This window comes from Podarcis bocagei (genome assembly GCF_964188305.1).
Source record: "Podarcis bocagei genome assembly, chromosome: 9".
Lineage (NCBI taxonomy): Eukaryota > Metazoa > Chordata > Lepidosauria > Squamata > Lacertidae > Podarcis > Podarcis bocagei.
This window is the reverse complement of record NC_138134.1, coordinates 40584438-40603320: the sequence shown is the minus strand read 5'-3', so window position 1 is coordinate 40603320 and position 18883 is coordinate 40584438. Positions and strand designations below refer to the sequence as shown.

Genomic DNA, 18883 nt, shown 5'->3' with positions numbered 1-18883 from the left:
TCCATTCTGAGCCCTGGCAGTTTTTCCGTTTTTATTTTGCAGCTGACACTCAACATTCAATGGCTTCTGAGCATGCTCAGTCTTCATTGGGCTGTGTTTTGGGTTTGTTTGTTTGTTTGTTTGTTTGTTTGTTTGTTTGCTTTTGCCACCATAGGGTTTGGAGTTTTGTTATTAACTGCAGAACTCTCCTGTACTGCATATCTCACTAGGCACATTTGGATACCCACTGGGGAAAAAGTAGGGGTCTTCTCCCCCTATCTCTTATATTTCTCCTTTCATGGAACCTTTCAGCAGCATTTAGATTTTTGTATGAGCCAGAAAGCAGTAATTTCACACATAAAAATTCACAAAACACACCGAATATAAAAATTATGAAACATATCAACTGTGTTCCTCTGAATGGAGGGATCACTACTGTTGCCATGTGATGAAAGTGATCTCTCAAAAGATCAACATGTAATGGCACTTTTATAATTAACACAAATGTATCCTCATGCAAAGAATGCCTGCAAATCTTGTGCTATAAATCTATAGAGGCTAAATGCTAGATAAACTAATGTCTCGTTAAAGTTTCTAACTACAAATGTGTGTGTGTGTGAACTCTACTCAAAATGTCACAATCATTCTTACAAGCAAGGGTAATTTTAATTGGGCACTCCCAATACACATATATGCTATTTATTCAGTGTACTTAGCAACTCACACTCTAAACTTCTTTGAACACCAGCTCCCAGTCCCAAGGCAAAATTCTCACTTGCTTTCGGGTCTCAAGCTTTCCTTCAGTACAATTTATATATAACCACTACATAAATGTACATTACTACATAAATGTAATTATTGAAACCATCAATCATGGATCAGTTGTTATGCCAATGTTCCAGTAGCCCTGTTTTTTCAAATCTATTCCTATAACCAAGAGCATTGCTGCCAGAAGCCAAATAAATACAAGATTATATTGAATAACATCATATAAAATTTAAGAAGACAGGAATAAAAATAGAGAAAAAGAACAGAAATACTCTTTTTTGTATTCAAAAATTAAAACAAGAATGATTTAGGGAATTGTAAAGCAAAATTATTTTAAACATATACTAAAGGTACAAGTCTATATCTACATTGCCTGAGATGAAGTTGAAATACATTAGGAGAATATTATTTTACTGGTAATGTTTCAGTTCCACTACCCTAAAAGCCTGCAAGCTTATGGAATCAAACTTTAATTCCAGATTCTAGGCAGACACACTCACCTGTATACAGCTCAAATGAATGAATTTTGACCTTGATTTGATAGGTTTCCCAAACATACCGATGTTGTGATAAAAACAGGCATGCATATTCAGAACTGTAATCATTCTTATAGGAAATCCTTCCCTCTTCTTAAATCTTACCGGATTCTGACGGCGTAAGTTCCTGAGGAGTCCCGGCTGAGTTAGGGGGTAAAACATCATCATCAAAGCTAATCAGATCTCCTTCCGCAGGTGGCTTGCCCTGCCCTGGAGGTGCTGAGAGGCTGCTTGCAGGGGGCTCCGCCAGGGATCGAAAGGCATTAGACTGGGCAGCTACAGAGAGCCTAGGAGTAGCACTTATTGGCTTTAGTGGAAGCATAGGAAGAGCAGGACTTTCAAAAGAAACCGACTTCTTGGGAACAAGTGGCCGAGGAGCAGGAATGGGAGATTTTCTCTGTCCATTACTATTTTCTGAAGCTGACTGGCTTGTTGAACTAAGCAGTCCATTGCTACTGCTTTTTACAATGCCTGATTTTGGTTTCTTTGGCAATTCAGGCTTGGTTATGTTGCTCCCAGCTTCCTGAGGTTGTGGTTGCCTTTCCTGGGGAATGACCTTTAGTTTGCTTTCTGTCCACGAATCCCACTCACCTGAAGCTCTGTTGGCCACTGGCTTTGGGGCCACCACAGGTTTTTTTGCACTTATTATGGGTTTGGGGCCTAAGGAGCGTGGAGATATTTCTGGCTTCTTTGTTTCGGTGTTTGCTTGCGATTCAAAAGCTTTAATCCGAGATAGTATGCTACTTTGGCTCTTATCTTTATCCATACTGTCCATATGAGTGTCCCAGAGGCTGTCATCTAGTAAGGACAGCAGCTGAATTGCCGGTGTGTCCTTTTCAGTCCTTGACTGGCTTGCTTCTTCCTGATTGTCTTGTGCGTTGCTTTGAGTATCTCTAACAACAGGTTTCAGATTGCCTTTTGATCTTGGTTTTGGAACAGGACATATTACAGCATTAGGCTTCTCCTGACATGCCTGCTCCTCTTCCAACACAACTAGAAGTTCTTCATTTTTGGAAGGATTGCTGATCAGCAGAGATGATGAAGGTCTAGGTGGCTTTCGAGGAATTGGTACAGCTGCAAAACAAACGGTACCTCCAATTCATTGAACAAATTTTAGAGGGGGAAAAGATACAAGATCTTATTTTTTAAAAAGCCACTTGCAGATTGCAAACACCATCTAAAAAGAGGCATTATTCATTTTCTCACATGGAAGGTAAGGCTATTCTTTTCAAGAAAATGCCTAACACAACACAGACATAAAAACAAAGAAATAGGTTTCTTCCTTCAGAACAATAGTTTTCCACCTATATGCAAATTTAACCTAGCAACTAATAAATTCATATTAACCAGCTAAGCTTTCTTTTGTTGTGTGGCATCCCTAATTCTGCTACATCTTAACTAATCACATTTATTTATGTCACTTTCCCCCCTGTGATGCCATTAATTCGTTTTTGTGAGCAGTGGTTTGGCTCTTGTCGGCGCATGTTCACATGCAAGTCATTTGTGTGAATGGGCTCCAGTTGTGAAAACTCAACCACAGCAATGCAACACACGCATAGAGAGATACTGCACTGGTCTGAACTGGATCTCCAACAACTCTTTAGGGAACACTTCATAATAGGATTTGCCTCATACAGCTGAACCCACACAGCTGCTTTTAAATGTAATTCAGAGTTATATACCTGGAGTGCTTTCGCATTCACAGAGACCATGCAGATTACTTTTCACATTTGTTCCTGGCAAGTTGCTGATTATCTCTTCTGGAAAGTCAGTCTGTGTTGAAGATGTAGTGGTGCATCTAGCATTAACAGCACTGGAAGCATTATTGTTGCTAGGAGTGTTGACTTGCACTCGATTGATCTCTTTGATTACCTGCTCATAGGAAGGGGGCTGCAAAAGAAACACATGGCATGGTTTTGTTTCGCAAATGGAGCATTTCTGCATGCATACAAATCTGTCCCATGCCCCAAGCGCTGAGGATAATGATTAATTCTGATATTGAAGTCATATCACCGTATCGTAGTCACCACATTAAAATCAGCCTAGAGGGAAACCCTCAACTTCCTCACCTCGGCTGAAACAAGATCATTTGCTCTCCAAGGGGCCTGGGTGTGAGACGACTGAAAACCTAGCCCTTGTTGAGGGACATGATTTCCACCAGGAAACCAGGAGGATGGCCCAAGCGGCTCAGCTGCAACTATTGTGATTTCAGGGCGCCTGAAAAAGGTAAAAAAGAAAGATTAAGCCAATGGCTATTGATGTAATTTGGAGATGTATTTTACGTAGATCTTCAGACCAAGCACAGGACCCCTCTGGGCACCCAGTCTATCAAACAACAGTTTCCTAAGGTAAAGGTAAAGGGACCCCTGACCATTAGGTCCAGTCGTGACCGACTCTGGGGTTGCGGCGCTCATCTCGCTTTATTGGCCGAGGGAGCCGGCGTACAGCTTCCGGGTCATGTGGCCAGCATGACTAAGCCGCTTCTGCCGAACCAGAGCAGTGCACGGAAACGCCGTTTACCTTCCCACCGGAGTGGTACCTATTTATCTACTTGCACTTTGATGTGCTTTCAAACTGCTAGGTTGGCAGGAAACAGTTTCCTACTTTCTGCAAATAACCAAGAACTCCACAGATATCAACAGAGTTCTCGAATCTTTGCCCTCTGTCATTTTGATTACCATACATTTTGATGTGTCCACCCATGAAAGACCATAAGACTTCTAAAAGCAAATTATCTGGGGTTAAGAGCATCTGTTGCTATGGTACTTGGAGAACTATTTTGTGACTACGGCAATGATACATCTAGACACTACCAAAAGAGAGCCTACAGAGGGCGATTTCAGTGCTTCTTTTCACACACTGGAATTCATTGCATGCTCATGGACCCCTGCAATATACAGAGTATTTATCTCCTAATAAGCCACCCATGCTAATATTAAGTATTTGCATTTCAAATTATGTATTTCATACTTAAGAAGTGTAACGGAGTCTACAGGATGAAACAGACAGCATCACATAATGGTATTAACAGGTTAAAGAGCGCAGGAATTACTTTGCACTGCAGCTTAAAATATTATCACTAGAAAAATGATTTATTATGAATATTACAAAATTATTGTTCTTTTAAAATATTGGTTGACTGATAGTAAGTCCTCCTATGAACTCATATGGAAAAAACAAAACAAAACCACCTGCACTTGCTATAAAGGCTAAGGCAACAATCGAACAGCTCAAGTTTTACAACGAAAAGTTTTTATATTGTGACATTCGGGTATGTAAACAGGAGAAAAGTAGTAAGTGAAGAGGAAAGGAAAGGAAAAGAGGAAAATGTGAGAAGCCAAGGGAATACAAAACCAAAACATGTAAATGTAGATTATTTGTCCCTTAGCACACTTTTGTACTTGCAGATGAGAAAGATGGATAAAAAGATGATTTTCCACAACCTTTTAAAATCATGTTTGCCAAGTGGCAGGTTTAGGAACAGGTGAGGTTCTTCCTGGTTAATTCCATGTCATTAATCTGGAACAAAAGGTTGTAGAAGCATGCATCAGGAAGCAGCCAACACAATCTGAGCAGTGGGGAGTTCCAAAGGAACTCAGCATAGGAAACAGGGCCAACTTTTTACACACTGAGGCATACTTTCAGTTAATTCAGTCCAGTGCATACTCTACTGGAAGAGTAACAGGTTTTAAAATAATTTTTTCAAGGCAAATGTGTTTGTGAGAGAGAGATAAAGAAACACGAGCACAGATTAGAGAGAAAGAGAGACCAGTTGACAACAAAAGCAGGATTAGACATACATTCTCAAACACATTTTATTACCAGGAGAACTGAATGAAATATCAATTATCAGATCCTACCTTCTCTCTCTTTGTTGTTCACTGTGGCCAGATGTCCGAGAAGCTAGTTTGAAAAGACATCAACAGTTAATTTGGTCTAGTACAGGCATAACATTTATATTTCAATACCCAAATTATTGCCAAATTACTCGAGAGAAACTGATTGTAGTGAAATTTGTTTATCAGTAAAATCATTCACAGGGATTGTTAAATTCAACATAAAATATGTTTGTTAAGGCTAGTCCTTGAATGGCATCTCGACTGAAATTAAAAGAATTTTCACAAAGCACATCTCACGATTTGGAGGACAACATAAAAATGTTAAATCCGAAACTGGTTTTGTAACGCGGTATTAAAAGACAAGGCTGCACGCTTGAACAACAAGGTTATGAAAAAATACAGATGCAATGCTCCAGTCCAGTGCTCATACAGATCTCTTGAGCTTGTCAGGAAGCCAGATTAATTTCCAAGAGAGAGAGAGAAAATCTTTAACTGCAAAAGTATGTGTGCCCAGAACTGCTTTCCATCATTTAAATTATTGAGAGAATGCTTTAAATGGAGGGTATCAGTATGAAGATCCCCCTTGGAAATCACAGAATTTGGGGTTAATAATTTTATTTTATTATATTTTAGCCGTACTTGAATGAATCCTTTTACATAGGTCTTATATAAATAATACAACAAAGAATTAACCAGGAGGATGCTTCTGCAGCAGTGGAATTTAAGAGAGGAAGTTTGGTCTTCTCGTGCAGAAGCAAGCTACCCTAATTACGCCACTGCAGATGGATCAGCAAAAATCAGCAAAGCAGCAGCTGGGAAAGGACAGCGCAGACATACCTCTTCCACGGGGCATATTTGATGTGCACTATTCATGAGTGCTGAAGGAAAAAAAGAAGGGGTTACAGCAGAGGAAAGAAAGAATAAACCATGCTAGTAGTAAAGATCCACTGGGTTTCTATTGTTAGTCACACAAAGATGTCGCTGTAGTATTCCCCTTGCCTCCAAGGAACACTCCAGCAATCATTTGCCAATTTTAAAATTTAGAAAAAATATTATATATATATATATATGAAGGGACGCGGGTGGCACTGTGGGTCAAACCACAAAGCCTAGGACTTGCCGATCAGAAGGTCGGCGATTCGAATCCCCGCGATGGGGTGAGCTCCTATTGCTCGGTCCCTGCTCCTGCCAACCTAGCAGTTCGAAAGCACATCAAAGTGCAAGTAGATAAATAGGTACCGCTCCGGCAGGAAGGTAAACGGCGTTTCCGTGCGCTACTCTGGTTCGCCAGAAGCAGCTTAGTCATGCTGGCCACATGACCCAGAAGCTGTACGCCGGCTCCCTTGGCCAATAAAGTGAGATGCGTGCCGCAACCCCAGAGTCGGCCACGACTGGACCTAATGGTCAGGGGTCCCTTTACCATTATATATATATATGGGGCTTCTTTCTCCACCTCAAAAGAAATCAGCACCTTCCTATTTGGTTTAACAGTAGAATTCATCAGGTTCAACTGACCTTGCTTTGGAGTTCCCAGGAATAAAAAAAAGTTATCTAATATGATTCAAAATTGCTGTGCTTGATTCTGCTATTCAAAAGAATGGTAACAGGCCACTGGAGACAAAAGGATTGTTTCAAGCAGGTATCAGTAACAGATCCTTAGGTCCTTCTCTTATTGACCTTTAGTCTCAAAGAAGCCTTTTTGGATTTAGATGAGGATTAAAAAACATTCCTTTTATGCCACACTTTAACCATATACTCACTGACCAATGGGACTATGTTATTCTTGATGTGACACTGTACATCGCCCATTTTAGGAGCCTGTTGACTTATAAAGCACTGAACTGGCTACCAGTGAGCTATTGGGCCCAATTCAAGGTGTTAGAATAAAACCCTGAATGACTTGGGGCCCAAAGAGTACCTCCCCCAGTATCAATCATCTTGGACCCAATGAGCAGCAGATCAGGCCTTGTTGGAGGCACTGCCCAGTTGACACTGACTCATGGCAAGGCCTCTGGTGGTTTCCCATTTGCAGAATACCATCTCTAGTGAGGTGTTTCTGTCGCCATCATAATTAACTTTGAGGATGTATTTGAAACCATTTCTGTTTACCCAGGCATTGGGTGGCTAAAATATACTGGTCCTCACAACCCAAATATCACTGGGTGGGGCATTTTTTTAAGCTGTACAGTGGTACCTCTGGATGCGAACGGGATCCGTTCTGGAGCCCCGTTCGCATCCTGAGCAGAACGCAACCCGCGTCTGCGCAGGTCGCGATTCGCTGCTTCTGTGCATGCGCGTGACATCATTTTGAGAGTCTGCGCATGCGCAAGTGGCGAAACCCGGAAGTAATAATAATTTTTATAAGGGGACAGCCCCATTTTATTATTTTCTGCTTTCAAGATGTTGAGTGTTAACAATACAGTGATTCCATCTCGGCCCATGTAAGAGGAAAATGAGCAACTTTAGCAGGCTGGCACTGAGAGCCAAAACCGAAGCATGGAACACAGGAACACAGAAGTTCAAACAAAAGCACACACACCACACAACCATCCGTTCTATACTCACTGGAATTTTGTTTGGATGCTGTTCTCGGATCTGCTGTACCTCCCCCAGTATCAATCATCTTGGACCCAATGAGCAGCAGATCAGGCCTTGTTGGAGGCACTGCCCAGTTGACACTGACTCATGGCAAGGCCTCTGGTGGTTTCCCATTTGCAGAATACCATCTCTAGTGAGGTGTTTCTGTCGCCATCATAATTAACTTTGAGGATGTATTTGAAACCATTTCTGTTTACCCAGGCATTGGGTGGCTAAAATATACTGGTCCTCACAACCCAAATATCACTGGGTGGGGCATTTTTTTAAGCTGTACAGTGGTACCTCTGGATGCGAACGGGATCCGTTCTGGAGCCCCGTTCGCATCCTGAGCAGAACGCAACCCGCGTCTGCGCAGGTCGCGATTCGCTGCTTCTGTGCATGCGCGTGACATCATTTTGAGAGTCTGCGCATGCGCAAGTGGCGAAACCCGGAAGTAACGCGTTCCATTACTTCTGGGTTGCTGTGGAGTGTAACCTGAAAACACTCAACCTGAAGCGACTTTAACTCAAGGTATGACTGTAACCATTTTTAGAATGCTTTAACTGCCTTGTAATTTGTTTTGTTTTTGTTTTAAGTTGTGGATCTGTTTTCTGAGCTCCTTTGGCAGGAAGGGTGGGATATGAATTCAAATAAATAATAAATACTCTTATTTCTGAAGCAGAAGTTTTTTTTCTAGTTTTTCTTCTGCAGCCTGGTTGGCATTGATATCAAGAGATGAAGGCTGGGAGTTCAGAGTATGCCTTAAGACCTGAGCAGGTACTTTGCAATTTTTCCAGAATTCAAACCTTCTCAAGTCAATACTGAACCTGCTCCCAGAAAACTGGGTCGAGACACATACTTTATAACAAGCCAAACCACATCTTAGCTTAAAGCAGCACAGTATAGTCTTTAATTTCTATAGGATATGGATTAAGTCGTGTATAAGCAAGTGGCATCGAATTATTACTAATATCAGTTGCTACTGAAGGGCAGTTCATAATATTGTCCATGGGAAAAGGAACTTTGATGCATGATAAAAGGAATGTGAAACATTTTTCTTTGCAGGCCAATTTATTCAATATCCAGAACAGGAATCCTGTAGCAAACATAGGTTTATTCATACCGAATTTTCTATACATCTTAATATGTTATTTTGATACCTAATATTATGAAACTGTGTTTAGTTCACCTAAAAAGGTAAAGGACCTCTGACAGTTAAGTCCAGTCTCTGGGGTTGTGGCGCTCATCTCTCTTTACAGGCTGAGGGACCCGACGTTTGTCCACTCCACAGACAGTTTTTCCCGGGTCATGTGGCCAGCATGACTAAGCCACTTCTGGCACAATGGAACACTGAAACCAGAGCAGCGAATGGAAATGCCGTTTACCTTCCTGCTGGAGAGGTACCTATTTATCTACTTGCACTTTTTGGCATATTTTCAAAATGCTAGGTTGGTAGGAGCTGGAACTGAGCAACGGGAGCTCACCCCATCGCGGTGATTCGAACCGCCGACCTTCTGATCAGCAAGCCCAATAGGCTCAGTGGTTTAGATCACAGCACCACCTATCTACAGAGTAATAATAGGGACCAAAAACTAGAGTAACTCTTGGACACAGGCAAAAAAAAGTTTGGAAAAAGTTGTTTTTATATGGAATCAGTCATGGGGAATACATTGCATGCAAAATATGGTTAGTACAAGACAAAACAAAGGAAACAAGGGAAGTAATTCCTGGTAAGCATTAACTCCAGCTAGTTAGAGAGAATGAAGTACTGATATAAAGAACGGGAGAATTCAATCGTTGATTGAAAAGGGAGAAAGAAAGTGGGATAGTTTCATTTCAAACTTGGCCAGACTTGGGTGAGCCTGCAGTTCATTCATCAAAGTAGGGTGTGATCCCATCCAACATACCATAGATGGCACAGGCTGTATTTCAATCTTCTAGGCCAGAGCTGCTTCATCTTTACTCATGCTAGAGTACGGTTCGTACAGCTGGGAGAGGTGGCAGGCAGGCACTTAGAGAACTTCCTTCCTTCCTTCCTTGAAAGGAGAGGAAGCTCTCTTTGGAAGAACCTTCTTCTCCCAACTCCACAAACAGGTCTAGCCTGTATGTGAGTGACTTTTTGAAGTACTGATGTAACAGTGCTCCTGACATAGTTCTACGTCATACATCCTCAACCTCGGCCCTCCAGATGTTTTTGGTCTACAACTCCCATGATCCCTAGCTAGCAGGACCAGTGGTCAGGGATGGTGGGAATTGTAGTCTCAAAACATCTGGAGGGCCAGGGTTAAGGAAGCCTGTTCTACATTGCCTGAGAAGTAGGAGGATAGTTTTATGTCGAGCCAAAACGAAGTGGAGCAGCATTGCTCCCACTTTCTGTCATGCATTGGTGAGAAGAATAGAAAATGGCCTTTAATGTAGCCACTTAGGATGGGGAGAGAAAGTAAGGACATTCCATTAGCTTGCCTAGACAAGCTACCACCCAACCCTTGCCTTCTTGGACTCCCAACAGAAGCCAACCATTCTGCTTAGCAGGGAGGGGCAGACCTTTCCTTTCAACCATTTTAACTTAGCAGCCTGTGCTCCTTTAAGCTTCCCACAGGCACAGTGGTGAGCCATGGTGGGTAAATAATGTGAGACAAGATCAGTCTGGCTAGGCTCTTATGTTCTTAAGAACCGCTGAATTTGTACACTCCCTCTTTCTCCTCCCTCTCTAGCACAGCAGTGAGGAGGAGTTTGGAAACTTTCACTTCCAGTTCAGACTAATTGGCCGAGTCCTTTGAGTATTTATCTTAATTGTGGAAGCAAGACAACTTCAAGCCACGGTGCAGGTAAAGAAATGTTAGTTTGGCAGCTACTTCTCAACAACTACAAGACAAAACAAATGCATTTGCAATCTGCTTAATGAAGCTACAATCATTTTCGTTGTCATAAAAGTTAAGACACCTGCTCAGAAGGTGTAGAGAGCAGTCTGAAAGTATACTTACTTCTCTTGATTGCTGCTTTAATGGATGACAGGGGGCCTTGGCTTGAAAAGGAGAAGACAACAAAACAAAACAAAATATCAGTACCCATTGTCCTAAAAGGTAACAGAAAAATAGGGGGGAATTCTTCTACACACATCCCTAATTATCACTACCTATATAATTGTTCATTTTGTAGCGAACTGAAATTCTAGTTTATTTACTGAAGTAAATAAAAGTAGGGAAACTACTGTGGAATCATTGCACAATACCAAAAGAAGACCAGTCCTATCTCTTTCTGATAATTTTAACAAGTGTGGTTGATTGCAGTTCAAAGTCATTTTTCCAGCTACAATGACATTTTCCATTTACTACTTCCTTCAAAAGCCCTCATTCCTTTAATGGGAAATTTTTAAAAAGTATTCAATGGAAAATCTGGAGGATATGGTGCAAGGAAAAATGGAACTATGTAGAACTATTCTTTCCAACAATGGGCTCCATCTCCCCTATACCAGTGTGCTAAGGCTCCTTTATGAGCTCAAGCTTGCCAACACCTGTTTATAGGAGCGAAGTTCACAAACTGACCAAAACTGTCTATGAAAAGCCCCAGCAAAGATGTAGGGATTGTTCCATTGGGTACTGGAAAAGCTGTATGCATCCAATCTTAAAACCTGCTGCTTCAGGAAACCAGAATTTTAATGGGGTATGCAACAGCTTGAAACAAGACATTATACTCAGGGATAAATCCTAGGAATAAGGCAGGGATTGCTCTGAGATAATGAGCACCGGCAGCCTCAGTCTCTTTACTTAATTTGGAATAGAGAGCTATTTCCCGCCATTATTACAACAACAATTACCCAACTTTTGGTGTGTCAGGTCCCCCTGACCTCACATGGAGAAGGCAATAAAAAAAATCCTTCTTTCACTGTTCTACCTCTGTACCCCTATGAGTTCTTGATGTCCTAGTCATTTCAGGACTTAAAATTTAAATTCCATATCTATCTTACAAGGATAAAAGTCCTATTTTAGGTCTGTTCAGTACTAGGTTCAGTTTTTATTTTCTTTGCCTCAACGAGGTGAAAAGCAACCAGATCCAAAACATAATAACAGATCCCAAAGACTTAACCATTTTCCCCTGTACAACTGAGGCACAAGCAAAACGTATTTTAATTTCCTTGTCGCCAGAGTGAAGAGCAACAGAGTCTGGGACAGTCAGTGCCTTCCCTTTTAAATAAACTTCAGTTTTGTATTCCAAAACGCGGGAAGAGATTTTTTAAAAAATCTCCTGCTCTAAATGTGATCAGAAGGTCTGCCAGATCACTATTCTCTCATGCAACAGAATTAATGCTAGAATTCTTAAGATGGGACAATGGAATACAACACTTCAGACTGAAAGTGCAGTAGCACATTTTAAGAACGTAAGAAGAGCTCTGCTAGATCCGGCCAATGAACAATTGAGTCCACCATTCTGCTGAAGCATGCAAGCAGAATCCAACAGCCCTCTCCCCTCCTGTGGTTTCCAGCAGCTGGTATTCAGAAACATACTACCTCTGACAGTGGAGGTAGAACATTGAAAGTAGACAATGTTTTTGAATGCTCCTTTATCGAACCCCCAGCTCCCTGCAAGCAGAAAAGTAGCACAACAGGCAGCAGGCTATATTAGAATCAGATGTGTTTTCTTATAGGATTCCCTTCCTGCCACCCCCCCCCCCAAATGGTATTCTCACCATCGATCACAAATGGTACGGTCTGCCAGCTCCAGGCAAAAATCAGATCCTGTGATGCAGATGAAAGGATCTTTCCCCTCAACAACAACACACACAAGCCTTACAAACCGGAGCTGCTCATTTCCAAGCAACAGGGGAGAAAACTATGCCAAAACATCTGTTGATGTTCCCATGATGACCGAGAGGGTTAAACAGCCCTGTGATTGATTTGAGTTGGCTTTCACAGGAGTGAGTCATTGGGTGGTTTCTTGGCCTTTACCTCTTGCACAATTCAATTTATAACTCCAGTTAAACTTTAGTTTGCAAATAAGGGTCGTAAACGTTTTTTACTTTCTGTATTCTATATACTTTCTGTTTCCATTGTACAGTATACCAATATTCCTGTGAGTGTATATAATTATGTATTGCCCTTCGTGAGTGTTAGCTGCAATCTACCCTGATTAGTTTAGCTTTTAAACACTAGTTCAAGCTTGAATAGTTTGTGGTTTCAGCACACTATTAAAAGGCTCACATTAATCATAAGCCCTCACCCATTTCAATGTTGTGCAACAATAACAGTAATCATTGGGATAAAAGCTTTATATTAGACACCATGGGTTGCACACCAACATCACCACAATAACACAGATGTGTCTTGGAAACAATAACATCACACACACAAAAATGGTATTCCACCCAATTTGTGCGTAATAGAAAAGAAAAAAAAAACAAACAAATTATTTTTAGCAACAAAGTCCCATGCCACTATAAAATGTTGACAGATTTATGAAGCATAGTTTTGTGCACCAGATCCCAACATGTCTTTGTCATGTGCAAAAAGGAGTTTTCTAAATGAGCTTGCAAAATCAACCAACCAGCAACCAGTTCCTCTTGCCTTTGAATTTTGTCTTTAAAGGAGACACTGTTTATGCTGCAACAGACTAACCTAGCTAGCCTTCTGGAATCTGTTACCAGTGATACTTTAAGATGAACCAGTATTTCAAAAAGCAAAAGTTATCTCTCCACACAGCAACAACTTGTTCCAAGTAGCTGCTGACTCAGTTGAGTTACACCCTTTATGGCATATGAAACACAAACTTGTCAGAGTGTGACCTTTGAAGAAGATGCCTGGCTCAGAAATTCTAAATTGGTGTAATACAACCACACCTCTTCTAAACTTGCCTTTCCAGATGCAGCAACATTGCATGCAGAGCTGTATTAATGAAACGCCAAACTTTGCTGGGCTAACTCTCCATGACTACATTTCTACCATACCAGAAAGGAATATTCACCAGAAAGAAAAATACCTCTAACAAAGCAAAACCCTCTTACACCCCAACTTGAAATGCAGTCATCAAAACTGTTAATGTTGACTATCTTTCCTCCACTTCCACATACAGCAGGACAGCCAGAAATATTTAGGCTGAAGAAGCCCTATGAGCATCAGAGGCATCTGTCTGGGAGGAGGAAGGGAGCATGGGAAGATCAATATACCAACAACGTGTCCCTGAACTGCATCTGATACCTACAGTGGTCATGGAAATGAAATGCCAAATTACCATATTTTTCCATCTATAAGACGCTCCCATGTATAAGACACCCCCTATTTTGGCGGACTCAAATTTAAGAAAATGTGGGGAGATATATCCATGTACAAGATGCCCCCCCTAATTTTTGACATTTTTTTTTAGGGGAAAAACCTAGTCTTATATACAGAAAAAGACGGTATGATAATTGCATGTATCAAAATATACAAAGCAGAGGTGTCCCTTGGGCACTTAAATGTACTTTCAACACAGCCTTTAGAAAGTAATTTTGCCTTCAGTTTCCTAAAATGTTAGCTATGAGAGGGCCTCTATTCTATGGTGTCAGGAGGTCATCAAATAATCTGCCTTGGAAATTCGCTTCTCTTTCTGTTCCAATTTATGCATTCCTAAATTACAGCTCTCCATTCATTTTAGCGATGCTTTTCAAACAAAACTCCAGTTATTTGAATGTCATCTGGACTAGATAATAATATACGGTACTGTATTATAAGGTAAAATACCAAGCAAGGAATCACAATTCTTTTTTGTTCTGGAAAACTACATGTATCTCTAATAATATGCTGAAAGCAAACTGGAAAGAGGCTACAGTATTGTTTAGTATGCATCTTCTTAATGGAGCTGAATGTTCTGAAAAGTATTTCAAGTCACCCTTCCTGCGTATTTCTTAGTTCTCAATTGCATTTTGAAAATAACATTAAATAAGATTAATAGGTACAAAGATTATATTTTTAAAAAAAATATTTCCATAGATTATACAGTACTCCACAGATTATATTTAACAAAGTGATTTCTGAAAGTACACTTTTCAAAACAAAAACTTTTGGGGATTCTTTAAATGTTAAGCTTTAAAAGAACTCAAATATATTTTGTTTAAAAAGCCAAAGGCAAGCAGATTCTAGTTCTAAGCTTAAGTGTCTGTTTAAAAAGTACAAATCACTGGGTTGTAGCCAACTGGAGTGGGAGACCCTCTGGAACAAACTTTTTCTTGGGGACGGCTTAGAGAAGACAGAAAAGGGGGACCTCTTTGCTTTAACTTGCTTACTGATGATCTGATGACGTTTCTCCAGAGAGCACTCATCTCTCAAAAATGTTTTCTAAATGGCACATTATGAGTGAGGTTACTACAAGGCAAGATGGGAAAAGAGGCCAAAGTTCTGCAGCAAATGCTTATGTGGAAGAGAAAGAAAAGCAGTGTGGAGGTGCAAAATAGCCAACTAGACAGACACCAGGACCGTCTTCAGCAGATGAGGTGCCAGGGTGCAAATATCTGCCCAGTTGCCCCAAATTACCATGGATAGTGTTGGGGTGGCCGTAGCTGCGCACTGCCAGCTATTGGGGGGGCGCAACTCTCCCCCATGCCACTGCGGGAGAGCGATCCGCGCAGAGGCTTGGGAGGGAAGTTGCACCCCTCCTAAGACTCCATGGGAGGAGAGCAATCCCCGCAGAGGCTTGGGAGGGAAGCTGCATGCCCGCCATCCATATGGTTGGTGGGGTGCAGCTTCCATCCTAAGCCTCTGTGGGGGTCACTCTCCTCCCGAGGAGGCTTGGGAGGGAAGGTGCACCCCCGCCAGCCTTATGGTTGGCGGGGCACAGCTGGCGGGCGTGCAAGGAAAGGGGAGGCCGCCAGCAAAGCCGTGCAGCTCCACCACTTGCTGGGGCGCCCCTGAGAGGCCAGCGCCCTGGTGCAACGCACCACTAAGCCCTATGGGAAAGACGGCTCTTATAGGTAAACTGCTCACAAGTTGTTAAGGGCTTTGTATACTCAGTTTTACTCAGAGTATATACCTATTTAAATTAATGGAACTTAGTCATGTTTATTCATTTTAGTGGGTCTATTCAGTTGAATACCACCTTATAGCTTGGTCATGCCCCCCCCCAATAGATTTCTCCCTACAGGATACTCCACCCTCCTTTAAGATTCTAGCTTTTCGGCTGACAGATGTAGAATTAAGTTTGTGCAAAAAAAATTCCAAAACCACCCTCCTCGCCAGACAAGCAGACTGCCCATTTATGCCTTTGGTGTTATCACTTATATGAGCTGTATCTTGTCTTGACAGAAACTTTTACAAGCACAAACCAATTGTCTAGACAAACTGCATCTCCAGAAGGATATGAGAGAATGTTATACTAATGACCACGACCAAGGTCTACTAGGCTTGTGTGTTGAGCATGCTGCTTTATAGAAGTGAGACGTGGGCAACAATGCCTTCCACAAGCACTGGGTCAGAAAGATTGTGGGCAACACATCGCAGGAGAGAGTCTCAAACAAAGCTGCTCTATCCCAAGCCTACATTCCCAGCACGTTCACACTTCTGTCTCAGTGATGTCTATGCCAGCTTGGTCATGTATACAGAACGGAAGATGGCAGGATCAGCAAGGACAGGGTCTGGCTTCAGGTACTAGGTCTGTTGGCAGAACAACTCTGCGTTACAATTATGTCTGCAAGTGTGACATGAAGGCTGGCAACATTAACCTGGATGTATGAGAATCCTTTGTAGACAATTGTGGTGCCTGGAGGCAGACAGTCAAGTCATGTATGCACAGCAATAATCAGAGGAGGAATAACTCTTGGGAGGAGCACAGAGAGAGAAAAACGACAATAGCAGCAAAATTGGATGCCTTCATCTGCCCCCACTGCAACAAAACATGTCTTTCCCATATCGGTCTCCATACCCACAGCAGGCACTGAACTCTCCAATGGTTTGACTCTACCCTCAAAGGTGCCTTATTCCACTGTCTTCTGAGACAGATGATGCCAACAACAAGCGTCATAGCTGACATACAATAAATACATTAAAAATGTTTAGCATTCATTCCTGTGAATAGCATGCATATCACACTCAGAACCTCGTTAACTACCATTACTGGAAACAGAAACAAATCCCTACCCCAGGTCACCCCAACCTGTTTCTGCTCTTTGGGTTTTTTTAAAGTCTATGGCAATAGACAGTTCCTTGGCTCTTTCAACCAAACGCTGTGACTCTAACATGGTGCACTGTGTTCCATCATTTTTCCGTATTAAAATCTGCATGATCAGGATGAATATTTATAAGAAACAGAATAAGTATGGAAACCTAATCCTAAAGATGAGAGGGATAGGGATAGTACAAAGCAGGAGAATGAGCAGCAGACATAGATCTCTTTGCTGCTTTATCGTTCCTCCTATTCTTTCCACCTCCGTGACAAGACAGAGAAAGCAAGGGGCATCATTTGGATACAGGGGCACAGCTATCTGCTCCAGCTGCTTTGTTGACAATATTGCCACCAACAACAGAGACCTGTGGTAGCATGCATCATTACCCTGTTAGCACTTTTCAAAGGTCGGCCCTCTCCTAAAACACACAATTTGTTTGTCCACCACAGCTTAGACGAGTGCTGGCTGTGAGATTTGGCCAAGAGGAATTCGCTGGAGACTTTGGAAAGAAGCCAAACTTAACTCGGCCCCAGAATTCAGTAGAGGAAAGGCCTTGAGAGAGCAGATGTCAGCTGACTATTGCGTGAGTGCAGTTTTCTCAGTTTCATATTCATACTGTTTCATTTATTCTCTCGCAAAAAGGGAGAGTTTGATTATGAAAATAGGAGTAAATGAATATAGGGCAGGAAGTGCAATGCTGTACAAAAAGTAAGAAGCAGGAGCAAAAGAAAGAACACGAATGTTTAGGATAAAATATAAGGGATTGTATCCAGTGCTGCACTGTTTTTGTCCCACCCCAGCTCTGCCCCCTGCCCCCATCTGTTTCAGGTCTGGAGTGAGGAGGAGAGGAAGAAGAATCACAGAACTGTAGAGTTGGAAAGAAACCCAAAGGGTCAAAATTCCATTGTACAGTTGTACCTCTGGTTGTGAACGGGATCCGTTCCGGAGGCCCGTTCGCAACATGAAAAGAGCGCAACCTGCAGTGGCGCGTCTGCGCACCTGCTGGTCACAATTCGCCTCTTCTGTGCATGTGCATGACGTCATTTTGCGCGTCTGCGCATGCGCGAGCAGCGAAACCTAGAAGTAACCCTTTCCGGTACTTCCGGGTCGCCGCAGGACGTAACCTGAAAGAATGTAACATGAAGCGGACGTAACCAGAGGTATGACTGTATACACAAAAGTCCCTTGCACCTGCAGAGCTGCAGCGTTAGATACAACCTCAGGTCTTAAAACAATTAGTTGAATTATTCTGAGGTAAACAAGTAGCTCAAACGAGAATCCAAAAGTTATGAGATGTTATGGATGTGCACACTCCTCTTATAGCTTAATGATTGGGTTTGGGGTTGTGGTGGACCTTATTGATGAACCCCAATTATTACTGCCTAGTTTCACTCTTTTGCTTAAAAACAGAACTTGCAATCACAGAACTGTAGAGTTGGAAAGGCACCCTGAGGGTCATCTAGTCCAACCCCCTGCAGTGCAGGAATCTCAATGAGATCATACATGACAGATGGCCATCTAACCTCTGCTTTAAAACCTCCAAGGAAGGAGAGTCCACTTGTTATTTCAATTCTTATATTATCAAAAAAATCTTTGGTCACTAACTGTTAAATTTGTGCACCTTTTAAAGTAAGCCTTTTGTTTTTCCTGTACAGTGAAGAGAAAGTTAAAATGGGGGCAGGAAGTGGAAGGAGAACACATCTGGACCCTATGAAACATTTAGTCCATTATAAAAAAAATTAAAAGGTTCAATGTGGCAGTCTGTACTTATTTAAATTACTGGAACAGAATAGAAAACTAAAATAGAAAACTGATTTTTTAAATATATATTTACTTTCCAGATTTCAATCCTATTCAAAAGCACACAAAAAGTACAACTGAAAAGAAATAAAAGCAGTAACAGAGATCTCACCCTGAAGAGCGGTGGTCAGGCTTATTTCTTTCAGAACGATCTGGAAGAGAGAAGACATACAGGGAAATGTGTTAGTTTAAATTTAGAACTGCTTAAGTAAAGCACACCGTCATGATTCACTTTACATTTTTTAAAAAACCTGTAA

At 41.7% G+C, this 18883-nt stretch overlaps 1 protein-coding gene across 5 annotated transcripts in view; it reads right to left on the bottom strand.

Moving 5' to 3' along the window:
• Positions 1-18883, bottom strand: part of SH3D19 (SH3 domain containing 19) — a 65033-nt gene that overhangs the window by 25683 nt on the left and 20467 nt on the right. For 3 of the 5 annotated variants that reach the window (XM_081208324.1, XM_081208323.1, XM_081208322.1), the window contains exons 2-7: positions 18739-18778; positions 10684-10724; positions 5144-5186; positions 3353-3500; positions 2966-3173; positions 1389-2357 (exon numbers count right to left, since the gene is read on the bottom strand). In XM_081208324.1, the coding sequence (XP_081064450.1) occupies positions 1389-2357; positions 2966-3173; positions 3353-3500; positions 5144-5186; positions 10684-10724; positions 18739-18778 (1449 nt within the window). Of the gene's footprint in view, positions 1-1388; positions 2358-2965; positions 3174-3352; positions 3501-5143; positions 5187-5959; positions 6001-10683; positions 10725-18738; positions 18779-18883 lie in introns of all 5 variants that reach the window. The other 2 variants (XM_081208326.1, XM_081208325.1) reach the window with 1 other exon arrangement.